We start from the raw sequence: 12,254 nt of genomic DNA, 5'->3' as shown, positions 1-12,254 counted from the left end.
TTGGAAATCAATCTCACTCCACTCATCCCACGTGATTCGTGCGTGCACCACCTTTGAACGGTACATCATTGTCACGCCGATGATACCAACGACCTGCGCGTGCGTTTCCGACCGTAGTGCGCGGACGAAGCGTTCTTCGTATCGAAACGCCGTAGCACTCGGAGAGGGTTGCGGTTTCCTCCTCTTCTTGACGAAGAAACGCGAGATCAAGAAGCTGAGGCAATCCCTAACGCAATAGAAGTAGAAGAAGAGAGAGAGAGAGAGAGGATTGCGGTTTCCTCCTCTTCTTGACGAAGAGCGGGAGATTAAGAAACGGAGGTAAACCCCAATGCAATAAAAGAAGAAGAAGAAGAAGAAGAAAAAGAAGAAGAAGAGAGAGAGAGAGAGAGATTCCGCTGGATTAGAGATCGGAGGCCACATGGCGAAGGGAAAGGACATCTTCTTCGAAAGCATCTTGCGGGAGAACACCCTCAAGTCCATCTTCAGCGGCCGGCGTCGGAAGCGCACCGGGGTAGCGGAGGACGTCGGCAACCCCATCCCCCAGCTCTCCTCCTTCGCTAACTGCGTCGTCGCCCGCTGTTCCAGGTAAGAATCGAGAGCTTGCTTTCTTTGACGGAAGAATCAAGAACACTCTGGTTTATCCTCGTTGCTTGCGCGACGAAGGATCTCCGTCCTCACCATCTCGATCGAACTCCCTTTCTTGCAAGGGAAGAATCGAGAACTCGCTCGTTTTCCTCGTCCCGCTGAACTTGCTTTCTTGAAGGGAACAATCAAGAAATTTCTTGTTTCGGCAAATTTTACCAAATCTTGTGATGATCTCCTCCCCTCCCTCTCTGTAGAACTTGATTTCTTTCAGGGTAAGGATAAAAAACTTGCTTGTTTTGACAAGTATTGTATGTATATGATTTCGATTCTTCTTGCATTGTCAGAATGGCGACGGGAAAAAATTGAGAAGAAGTTCAGAAACTGTTGTCTCGAACCATTACTTGTGTACGATGAATAGCATTATACAGTTCCCTCTTCTTACGATGCTCTCGTCCATATCCCTAAATTTGGCCATTATATTCCTCATAGCAGGCATGCATCGTTGCGATAAATTAATCAAATAATATGATCTTTGAATGCAAGATCTGAAGCAATCTTGTGTGCTCTGTCTAGTTGTAATAAACTTTCTTCCAACATGTCCTAGTGAAATCTTGAACTTCTTTGGCCTGTAAGTAGATGTGGTTTGATTTCGATTCTTCTAGCATTGTCAGAATGGCGACGGGAAAAAATTGAGAAGTTCAGAAACTGTTGTCTCGAACCATTACTTGTGTACGATGAATAGCACTATACAGTTCCCTCTTCTTATGATGCTCTCATCCATCTCCCTAAATCTGGCCATTATATTCCTCATAGCAGGCATGCATCATTGCGATAAATTAGTCAAATAATATGATCTTTGAACGCAAGATCTGAAGCAATCTTGTGTGCTCTGTCTCGTTGTAATTAACTTTCTTCCAACATGTCCTAGTGAAATCTTGAACTTCTTTGGCCTGTAAGTAGATGTGTCATTATCTATATCACATTTGTGGTTTGCTTTTTGTAAGGCAGACCGCTAAACTTGTCCATCATCATTTCCAGTATCATCTGAAATAATAGGTGCTATAAACATACATCCACTCAAAGACTTCCATCTCCACTATGCTATGAGAACTTATTCCCCTTCTACTGAATGAAGGTTGTCATTTCCAGAAGGTGAAGTACTCATGACATCCGTTCTTTGTTTCAGGACAATTAGGCTTCACAATTTTATGAATGTGATTATCCTATGAATGTAATTATCTTCAAGTTACATGCACCTGAGTACCTTTCACAGGAGCGTAGATGTGATAGGACTGATTCCTTTGACCATAAAAAGAGGAAGTTCTCATTGAATCGCCATTGATTACATTTCTTTCAGATTGAGGGTTGTGTTGACTTGTATCTTTCAATTATGTGTGCCCTCCTTGGGATAGACACTGTTTGCCACACCACAGTTTGTCATCTCCCCCTAATTTTAGACTTCCCACGATAACCTATCATCCGGAGTCTACTTAGTGTTGAACTGTGCCCCAAAGTGGATATCTGTGGGAAACTTTCGGATGAAAAGGTGTGGCCCAGTGCATGTGGCCTCCTTTTAGTGTCTGGCAAATGTGGTGAGGATTTTCCTACATGCTTATCTAAGTTCTCATGCCTGAAAGAAGTTTTAGTCATATGAAGAATATTATTTGTTATGGGTCTAATCCACCTTAAATGGTGCATTTGAGTAGGAAATGTGGAAGAATACATGGTTAAATTCCAGTTGATTGGAAGTCTGTTTTTGGTGGATGTCTCTTGATCATTGTGCATGTCCCTGTGTTGGATCAGTTTCTACTTACCTTTTGTTGTAGACCCAGCGATCTTGACTAGAATCCTTCAAGTAAACCTGATCAATTTAAGATGATGCATGGGTTTCATGGATTGAGCTCTGAGTCAAGTATTCTTTATTCGTTAGGTTGGGATCAGGTCAAGCATATATTTCTCTAATAATATGGAGCAACATGGCTTGACCTGGCTCATGCTTTTTTTAGACAGGAAAGAATAGCTTACCTTACACTGCCATCCCTATTCAACCGTGATCAGCTCAGGTGACCCGAGCTGACCTATTAGCTATATTGGTTGAACAGGGGCCAACATTTCTTAATCTGTCGGAGGTTGGTTCAGCGTAGCCCTTAATTCCTGCACCATCCATTGCAACTATATCGGATCTGACTCATTGGCAGCATTAACTTATGGGTCATATGACTCACTGTGGGATGTCGGTCTTGTTGTATTAGTTATTGTGTAAATCAATATCGTTGATCTGTTGCTTGGATGTAAACAACAGCAAGCACCTAATGGTCCTTGCAACTGCAGGATTCTTCACATTTCAAGGGACAAATTGCAACAATCTTTTGAGACCGAATTTCCTGATCGTGTCAAACTTCCTACTACATATGCAAGAGACCTATTTGAATATTGCTGTTTCAGAACTTTTCATGCGGTGATCAAGAATCCAGATTATTTGGCCGATAAGGAGTTCCGCCAGTTAACTTTTGACATGATGCTGGCTTGGGAGTCCCCTGGAGCATGCAGCGAATCCATACCCAAAGTGAGACATATGAGATCTTTAAGTTTACATTTGTAAGAACTTGAGTTGTTGATGTATCATTTTCTTTTTTCTCTTAAGGTTATGTCAGTCGTATTGTGATGTTTCATTGTAATTTCCTGTTGTTATTTGTCCTAGTATTGCATTTGCTGGCAGCCACACATTAGTGTGTGACTAGGGCAAATTGACAAATTAGTTGACTGGAAAATGCATGTGCCCCCCTTTGCTGCCTTGTGTTGATTATCACATGATGTGCTGGCATGAACCAGCAAGAAACTCACCAATTGACTTAAATTCTCGATTTATATTGTCTTTTAGAAAACCATACTATTTCAAAATGCTATTTAGCCACTCTAAGACAAACGTCCAAAGTTATGTGTATGGTTTTTAGTTAATATTTTCATATTTTGTACTCAATTGCTAATCTCATTCTTGTAACAGGAATCTAATACTTGTGACCATCTGGTAGTTGAAGAAGAGCATGGGGTATCATTTTTTTACATTAGTTCTTCATGTCTGGCTGCTCAGGTGTGTTACCATTGATTATGTTTTCTTATACTCCATAGTGCTTTAGTTTTTTTTCTTGTGTAAGTCAGGTAGATGAAAGGAAGACTGTTGGATTGAAAGCTTTTGCACGAATAGCTCCTGCCTGTCCTGCCATTGCTGACTCAATAACTGTGCACAACTTGTTTGACGCATTGACTTGCTCATCAGGGGGCCAAATGCATTTTTTCATATATGACAAATACCTCAAAAGTCTATACAAGTATGTTATTCATGACTATCAATTCTTTTTCATGGATGTACTACCTAAGAATAACTTAGCGCACTAGAAAATTTGTAATATGTAACCTACTTAGTCAAGGGATTGTAATTTAAAATTTGAAAATATAAAGGAGCTATTATTTTAGTATTTGAAAGCAAGATCAGGTAATTGAAGTTAGTTCCTTGTCGGCATGTGGATGCTTCTTGTCTTCTTTTAAAGATGTCATCTTGTAGGACACATAAGATTGAATAGCGGACTTGAGAAGAAATTTTCATGAGCATTATGGTAGCTACAGAAAAAAAAGTACTGTAAAAAATTTATATAAGTTGTTATCTAATCTCAGATTCTCCAGCGTATGGGTTGCTTCTTTTATTATTGATCATAAATAAGTTAATTGTAAGTAGCATCAGATCATTTTTCATATTTTCTTTCATTTTTTGTAACCCTGAACTGCTGTGGTTGGATTCGACCATTAGGTGAAATTTAGATTTAACTTATATAGTGTAATTCTGTTATAGGGAAATTAAATCTTTAAAAAATATTATGGGCTCATTGATTGCTTCAAACCTTCACCTTTCTGATGGAGAAGTTATTTTAGAAGTTGATGGTGTAATGCCCACTCAACCTGTTCTACAACACATTGGAACATCTGCATGGCCAGGTTAAGCATGTTCTTTTGTAATATTTACATGCATATAAATTTTGTTTGAATAGGCCTTTGAGTGATTTCTTTCCTTTTGGCAGGACGATTGACGTTGACAACCCATGCTCTCTACTTTGAATCATTAGGAGTGGGTTATGATAAAGCTGTCAGATATGATCTGGCAACAGACCTAAAGCAAGTGATAAAGGGTGATCTGACTGGACCTCTGGGTGCTCGCCTCTTTGATAAAGCTGTGATGTACAAGTCAATATCTCTGTAAGTGTTGTCATTGGCAATTTTATTGCATCTGTTCTTCCAACTGGAATCTATAAAATCTGATAATAACTTTACCTCATCACAGAGCAGAACCCATTTATTTTGCATTTCCTGAATTTAAAGGCCATTCACGGAGAGACTACTGGCTGGCAGTTGTTGGTGAAGTGTTGCAGGTGCACAAATTTATTAGGAAGTATGATCTTGATGAAATTCAGCAGATGGAAGCTCTTTCAAAGGCCATTTTAGGCATCTTCAGATATCGAGCTTTAAAAGAAGCATTCCATATCCATCCTCCTCGTTTTAGGTCTATACTTGCTTTTTACTTAGCTGAGAAACTCCCAAAAGGAGATAAGATCTTGGAGGCTTTATATGATTATTTAAAACTGCCAGCTGATGGAATCCAGAGCATTATTGTCAATTCATCATCTGATACGAATTTACATGTTTGTCCTTTACCATTTTCATTATACACAGTCACCAAAATGGGCTTCACACTGAAAATGGAAGTGGTAGATGGTATCGAGGAAAAATACATCCTTGTTGGTGATGTTTGTGTTGGTTCGACAAGTTCTCTGGAAACTGCTGTAAAGGAATCGTTCTGTTACTCTGAAATAGCTGAAGCGGCACGTGCAACGGTGGACCATATGAAAGTCGACGGCATCGATACAAACCTAGCTGTAATGAAGGTATGCGATTCTAGTGATGTTTTTATTTTTATTTTTACTTATTTTCTTCCAATTCTCATCACACACTAATTTGAATCGATCCACCTCACATAACTGGTGCATCTTTTCTAGGTACCTATTAGAATTAGGTACTTTTATAACTTCCGCATGTCTTTTCTCTGTAGTTTGATCTATTATGACTCTCCAAAATCTATCTTAAGACAAGATATGAATAGTTGACTTAGTTGGCTTTTGTCATTTTTAATATACTGACCTAGTTATAAGTTATTAATTGAAAATCAATCTCTCATTGTCCCATCATTGATATGTGGTTTTTGATGCTTGATTGAATAAATTTGGATGTGCTTTCCAAACAAATAAAGATCACATCTGATTTCACCAGAACTATGGAGAATCTGTTGTGATGTACATTGGATCATGATCCACATGAAAAAATTTGCGTCCAAATGTATTTTGTTTGAAATATTAGAGACCCATATTATTATGTATGAAACTGATGTTTAACTATGAAAATTACATCTGGAAACTATATGCAATTTCAGCTTATTATGTTGTTCAGCAATCAAAATTATTATGCTCCTACATCAGTAATTATCTAAATTGCTATGACCATATATATATATATATATATATATATATATATATATATATATATATATATATATATATATATATATATATATATTTGGGTAAGTAGGTATCCAAAATGATACATCTAAAGTTTGCATTGAATAGTTTATTTTCTTCACCTTCAAACTTGTAATAATGAGCATGATTTAAGTTAGTGTTTTGCGGGCATCTCTGATGACTCTCTCTGTCTCTCTTGCAGGAGTTGCTGTTCCCAGTTCTCGAGTCTACCAAGTTGCTTCAGCTTTTAGTTAAATGGGAAAATCCTTTTAAATCAACTTCGTTCTTGGTTGTGAACCTTTACGTTGTTTACAGGTAACTTCCACCTTCTAGTGGTCATAGGAAACTACTTTTTAATATATTGACATTAATATTATGGATGCCAGGGGTTGGGTCAGATACGTTTTATCTTGCATATCCTTATCTCTGGCTCTTCTCATGACGTGGCACAAGTTCCGCAGAAAACGGAAACCTGTGCAGGTGTTTCACATCACGCCTCCCCCTTCCAAGAATGCTGTTGAGCAGCTCTTAGTTTTGCAGGATGCCATCGCCCGGTTGGAAACTATGGTTCAGGCAGGAAACATCGGACTTCTTAAGCTAAGAGCTCTCCTATTCGCGGCAATTCCAAAGGTGGTCGGCCTGTCTTTTGTTGAATCATCCACGGAAGATCCAATTAATTAATCACTTGATTGTTGTTTCAGGCAACCGACGAGACGGCGCTCACCCTGATCGTGGCGGCGACATTGGTTGCAATTGTGCCTTTTGTGCATTTGATGGTGTTATTGGCGGTGGAGGCCTTCACCAGGGAGATGCCGCTGAGGAAAAAGAGTAGTGAGAAGCTGAGGAGGAGACTAAGGGAGTGGTGGGCTCGTATTCCGGCGGCCCCTGTTGAGCTTGTCAGGCACCAGATGGAAAAACCACACAATTTTTCTTCGCAGGAGAAAGCTTCATGATGATATATATTTATTTCTACATGAGCTTGTGTTGGATTCTAAATTATATATAAGTCTGATAAAAATAATGTGTATGGAGGACTCGAAAAGTTCAAATATGCGTTTGACCAAAATGTAAATGTGAACATCAAAAGTAATTATATGGAGGAAACATCCGAAATGTAAGAAGCACAAGACGAAACCTTGGCTGGCAGACGTAGTAGCAAAAGCTCCACCAAGCATCCTTGTTATTTTGGCAACTTGTATCATGCATGGTCTAACCACCTTTTCCGGTTCCACGTCAGACTTGGAATCTCTCCGAGTCAGTCAAAGGTCCTTTCCATTCTGTGCGGAGCCATTTCCTGAACTGCATTCACATGGTATGATGATAACAATGATTAAATCAAAATTCCCTGACCAATTGCATCTATACATTGTCCGGCCAGAACTCCCTGAAGAAGGCTCGTTCAAATTCCTTCTCTTTCATCCTCTCCTCTTCTTCCCGCATCTTCCTTATTCTTTTAGAGACTTGTTTGTTCTTTTTCTTAGATTGCATGTCCTGAACATTTGGATAAACGGTAGCACAATTTAGTACACAAGCCTATTTCTCTGATCCCCTATCATTAAACAACCAGAGGAATTCAATAGTTGCATGCCCAAAGAGAACAATAATAATATGTATACCAGAAAACACATTCAAGCATGGAAAAAAAATTGGAAAATTAGAGGTCTAAATAAACTAAAGAAAACAATGTCATGAAGAAAACAAAACCAAAATGTTGTTGGTCATCTGAGTGCTCAGTTACTTACATGATTATTTTGCATCTTGGCATCAAGATCTTTCGGGACTTCAACCTTTTTCTTGGTTTTATCAGCACCTATACCACGCTTGTTCTTCTTAACAAATGTCGGGATAGGCTCCAACATGCCCTGTTCAATCCAATCAATGACACTAATAAAGGATTTTATAGAATGAAAAGATAAACAGTAACAGACTGACATGAGGAGAAGAATTACATAATAACAAAGCCTCAAAACTGCTTGCCATGTCGTGAGAAAAATAAAAAAATCAAAATCAAAAGATTTTAAATAATTAGACGAAATAGGAGGTAAAACTGTAACTAACATGAGAAAAAATTATATAAACAAGCCTCACGATTACTTGCCAAGACATGATAAAATGATTAACAAAGATACATTAACAAAATCTTTAAAAGAATCAGAGAGTTCTAAATAATAGTCTTCTATCTCTACTTCATCACAGTTGTCCAATATGATCAAGCTTGATCAAATTTCATGTGCTCAATGATCCAACCTTCCATATCCCTCCTGCAGTTAGCATGGCTCATGATAAATTTTAAGAATGACAATAAACATCGCTCTGTTGCAAACATAAGTTTGGACCCGACACATAATTATCCATGCATAAAACAAGATACGACTTGACTACTATGATCAATCAATTTATCTTGTTACATGATAAAAATAAGATTATGAAAGAAGATGTTGAACAAAGACAATTAGAAAAAACTTATTTGCTTAAGGGATATGACCCTAAATAACACTTTCCTGTAAAAGGTTCGCACAGAAAATCTAGAGTTTGCCAATTGTTGTAATAATGACCTATGGCAGCACCCAAATAGACTTGTGATTTACATGACAGTGCAAAAGAGATACAACAATATTCCAGCTACCATACTGTAGTTGAGTAGAATTAATGAACTCAAATCTCCCTTAGTGGAAACCAGAAGAATGAACAGAATTTAAACTCCAATTACAGAAAACAATTAACTCTGATAAGGACTTTGTTTCATTATTTCGGAAATCCTTTTCAATCCTTACTGATCCTGCATAGAAGTAAGAAGTTCTAAGTGGACAAGGTGGACAGCTTAATTTATAAAGCTAAAATGGACAATTTCAGTTGATCATCAAGAAGAAACAAGAAATTGAGAGAGAGAGAGAGAGAGAAAGACGGACTTGATGTTCTCTGGACCACTATCCTCCTCTCTCTCCATTCTTACCCACTACAAATACACATAAACATTTATTCATATTTACTTTCTGTTAAACTCTACGAGATCATACTATTTCTTAGGATGCTACCGCTCTTTCATGCTTCTATGTAGCTTATTTACATACCACACACTGATATTTTCGATCAAAAGAACCAGGATTGAGATTCATATCAACACGAAAATTTGAATCCCGGGATGGCCAACTGCAGAAAAATCCTACTAATTGCCTAAGATTTCTGGTAGCCCAGAATTGTTATATCCTCCATGCTATTTGCATTTTTATTTCTTCAGTAGAATTATTTAAAGTAGAAACTTCAATGCCGATTTCTCTATTCAGCAGCCAGAAAGTTCCCCAACTTACTGTATTACATTTGGACTATAAAGCCTTATACATGATTAACACTAAAAATCTAGATCCTACAGCTTTAATTACTACAATACTTTGTCAAAGCGTTATAGGTGTTTATGATGTAGCACAATGCAATTTCAATGCAAAATATTATTGTGCTTCATGGTGCACCTCGGTGCAGTAGTGAGGTAGAAACCTGAGCTGATGGGTGCAAACTCTGGAATCAGACTCCATGGATACAGCAAAAAGACCAAATAGTTTGATCATCCTCAGCCCCTGCAACCGCAGGTGGCTCGTACACTGGGATGCCCTTTCAAGGAATATTGTGATTTCTTGAGAGATGCCTAGCATCTCATACTTCTTTCAGTTTTTTTGGAAAAATATGAAGAAAAGAACAATAAAATATGGTCATCTCCAGCCTCTGCAATCTTATGGAGACTAGTGCCCTGGACTGCCCTCTTGATGCTTATCAGTTCATACTTGACCATCCCCGCCCCGTGGATGGCATGATTTCTTGAGAGATGTGGTTCATACTTCTTTTACTTTCTTGAGAAGAATATAAATAACAGTTAAACTTGTGCCCCTGCAACTACAGGTGGCTGGTACACTGGGCTGCCCCTTCAAGTATCTCGTGATCTCTCGAGAAATGCTTAATAGTTTATACTTCTTTCACCTTCTTGTAAAAAAAAATAAAGAATAGTCAAGTTTCTTACATCCCAAGCCCCGCAGTTGCAGGTGGCTGCTACGCTGGTCAGCCTACACAGAATCTGCCTAGTAGCTTGTACTTCTTTCGCGTTCTTGGATAAAATAATAAAGAAAAGAACAAATATCCAACCCTAATTGTTCTAGCAGCAAAGAAATAAATCCGAAACTATGAGGTCCTGCTCGAGAAAACTACAAAATAGGAATCGAGAAACATTGAAAGAAGACAAAGGGAAACGACCACAATTGAACGGAGAGATGCTCATGCTCGGGAACAAGGAAAAGAACCCTAATCAATAGAAATTTTACCGACGAATTGCAAGAACACAAATACAGATAAAGATTTGTTAGTTACACAATACCGATCCATAGCAGAAGAGAAAAGCAAGTGCAAGAGCAAACCAAAAGGAAGATAAAGGACCGTCGAGGCGAGCTCTCACCTGCTCGGAGGCGCCGAGGCCGGTGCCCTCCTTCCATCCGCACTTCTTCAGCAACTGCAGGTAGGAGAAGAGATCTCATCTTAGAACAAAAACGGAAACGCTTTCGAGAACGAATGGATGAAACCCTAAAAGAGAAACAGGAAGGAAGGAAGGAAGGAAGAAGAGCGAAGGGAGCGAAGGAGAGAGCGGACCTTGAACCCGACGTTCGAGGAATCGATGGCTGTGTGACCGGCAGAGCCCAATTCACCGTCCCCCATCTCTCTTCGTCTCTTCCCTCTACCGATTTCGCCGAGTTCGCTGATCTTGGAAAGCTTCGATGACCCTATTTATCGGAGACGACGACGGCCGACTTTTTGCCAGAAATATAGGCGCATATATATATATATATATATATATATATATATATATATATATATATATATATATATATATATATATATATATAAAATTTAATTATGATTATTTTGTTTTGACACTAATGCTCTTATTTTTGTGAGTTAGCCATCAATAACAAAGAAAAATTGAATATTTCTATTGGCAATCCTTTTGCTATTTATGATATTATTTGAATAATTTTTAATATTTTTTAAAATATTTTATTCATAAATAAACATAAATATTTTTAAGTTATTACTTAATTCTAACAAGCTCTTCCAACTCCTTTCATACAATCATTTTTTATTTCCCTTCTTCTCCATCTTCCTATTATTATTTTTCTTCTACTATTAATCGTTAGATCATTTTTCATCTATGTAAAGTGATAAAAAAAATATTCAAATTGAACAATTCGATTATAAAGACGAGAAGGTGAGAAATATATTTTTACTTTTGCTAGACCGATTTAGCATTTTTTAGATTTATAAGACATCAGGTTACAAACCCGAAAATTAACATTATGGGCGTTTCTACAATAATATAAAAAAAAAAAAATATTTTTGGGGGTAAGTCTGTATCACTCTAGAAAATGTAATATTTGGATTCAAAATATGATAATTATGGAATTGTGAGAAATAAAAGTATGATTAATAATTATAAGATTGTATATAGTAAAATTATAATTTTTTTATGCGTTTGTAGGAAGTAACGAGGTTGCCAATAGCCAAAAAGAAAAAAAAAAAAAAGCAATATTGTTAAATATAATTTCTCAATTATTAATCATACTCTTATTTCATACGCAACAGTAATGCTGCGTCACGTCCGACCATCTCTGATGAGTTAGAATATGCTACAAAAATAAAAAGAAATTATATAGAAGGAGTTGAATGATGATTGAAATTAAGTGATAAGTTAATGATATGTATGTGCATTTGTAAAGGATAATGTTATGAATATTAAAAAAATAAAATACGATTGAAAATAAAAACAAGGGATTTGTGAATATTCTAACCTTTGAGGTTGACTGACAAAGATTCCCCCAAGCTAAGCTTGTTGTAGGACAGGTTGATGGTCTTCAGAGTAGGAAGGCCTTCCTGAAGCTGCCCGGCAATGGACTTGAAAGCTGGTAACTCGAAAGATCCAAAGACTGAAGCCTCTCTAGGTCGGCCATAGACTCCGGTATGGTCCCAGTGAGAAGGTTGTCGCTGAGAGAAAGATTGCTCAGAGACACCAGCTCGCCGATCTGGGATGGGATGTGCCCGGCGACCTTGTCACGACTCGAGTCCATGAGGCTC

The 12,254-nt window shown here is 37.8% G+C and overlaps 2 protein-coding genes across 4 annotated transcripts; one reads left to right on the top strand and one right to left on the bottom strand.

The window, feature by feature from the left end:
• The first annotated feature begins 119 nt into the window (after positions 1-119).
• Positions 120-7,106, top strand: LOC103994482 (uncharacterized). Of its 2 annotated transcripts, none has more exons than XM_018829681.2 (10): positions 120-585; positions 2,917-3,151; positions 3,590-3,634; positions 3,745-3,914; positions 4,433-4,575; positions 4,659-4,833; positions 4,919-5,519; positions 6,349-6,461; positions 6,533-6,776; positions 6,848-7,106. In XM_018829681.2, the coding sequence occupies exons 1-10, from the start codon at positions 419-421 to the stop codon at positions 7,097-7,099; spliced, it is 2,145 nt and encodes a 714-aa protein (XP_018685226.2). In that variant the 5' UTR covers positions 120-418; the 3' UTR covers positions 7,100-7,106. The 2 variants fall into 2 exon arrangements, with proteins under 2 accessions (XP_018685226.2, XP_009413107.2); XM_009414832.3 differs by having other exon boundaries at positions 3,590-3,676.
• A 49-nt stretch (positions 7,107-7,155) lies between these two features.
• On the bottom strand, positions 7,156-10,937 carry LOC135619159 (uncharacterized). Of its 2 annotated transcripts, none has more exons than XM_065120877.1 (4): positions 10,776-10,933; positions 10,585-10,638; positions 7,889-8,008; positions 7,156-7,637 (listed from the first exon to the last, which is right to left on the bottom strand). In XM_065120877.1, the coding sequence occupies exons 1-4, from the start codon at positions 10,839-10,841 to the stop codon at positions 7,506-7,508; spliced, it is 372 nt and encodes a 123-aa protein (XP_064976949.1). In that variant the 5' UTR covers positions 10,842-10,933; the 3' UTR covers positions 7,156-7,505. The 2 variants fall into 2 exon arrangements, with proteins under 2 accessions (XP_064976949.1, XP_064976950.1); XM_065120878.1 differs by having other exon boundaries at positions 7,567-7,695; positions 10,776-10,937.
• Between the last annotated feature and the right edge of the window lie 1,317 nt (positions 10,938-12,254).

The sequence above is a fragment of the Musa acuminata genome, chromosome BXJ2-8, assembly GCF_036884655.1.
Source record: "Musa acuminata AAA Group cultivar baxijiao chromosome BXJ2-8, Cavendish_Baxijiao_AAA, whole genome shotgun sequence".
Classification (NCBI taxonomy): Eukaryota; Viridiplantae; Streptophyta; class Magnoliopsida; order Zingiberales; family Musaceae; genus Musa; species Musa acuminata.
Note: the sequence above shows the minus strand (reverse complement) of the source record. Positions and strands in the feature narration are given on the sequence as shown.

Excerpts from the sequence above, each read along its gene's own strand:
- LOC135619159 (XM_065120877.1), bottom strand. The coding sequence starts at position 10,841 with ATGGGGGACGGTGAATTGGGCTCTGCCGGTCACACAGCCATCGATTCC. Across the intron at positions 10,639-10,775 it reads CCTCGAACGTCGGGTTCAAG|TTGCTGAAGAAGTGCGGATG; the intron begins GTCCGCTCTCTC and ends TCCTACCTGCAG. Across the intron at positions 8,009-10,584 it reads GCCTCGGCGCCTCCGAGCAG|GGCATGTTGGAGCCTATCCC; the intron begins GTGAGAGCTCGC and ends TGGATTGAACAG.
- LOC103994482 (XM_009414832.3), top strand. The coding sequence starts at position 419 with ATGGCGAAGGGAAAGGACATCTTCTTCGAAAGCATCTTGCGGGAGAAC. Across the intron at positions 586-2,916 it reads GTCGTCGCCCGCTGTTCCAG|GATTCTTCACATTTCAAGGG; the intron begins GTAAGAATCGAG and ends TTGCAACTGCAG. Across the intron at positions 4,834-4,918 it reads ATGTACAAGTCAATATCTCT|AGCAGAACCCATTTATTTTG; the intron begins GTAAGTGTTGTC and ends ACCTCATCACAG.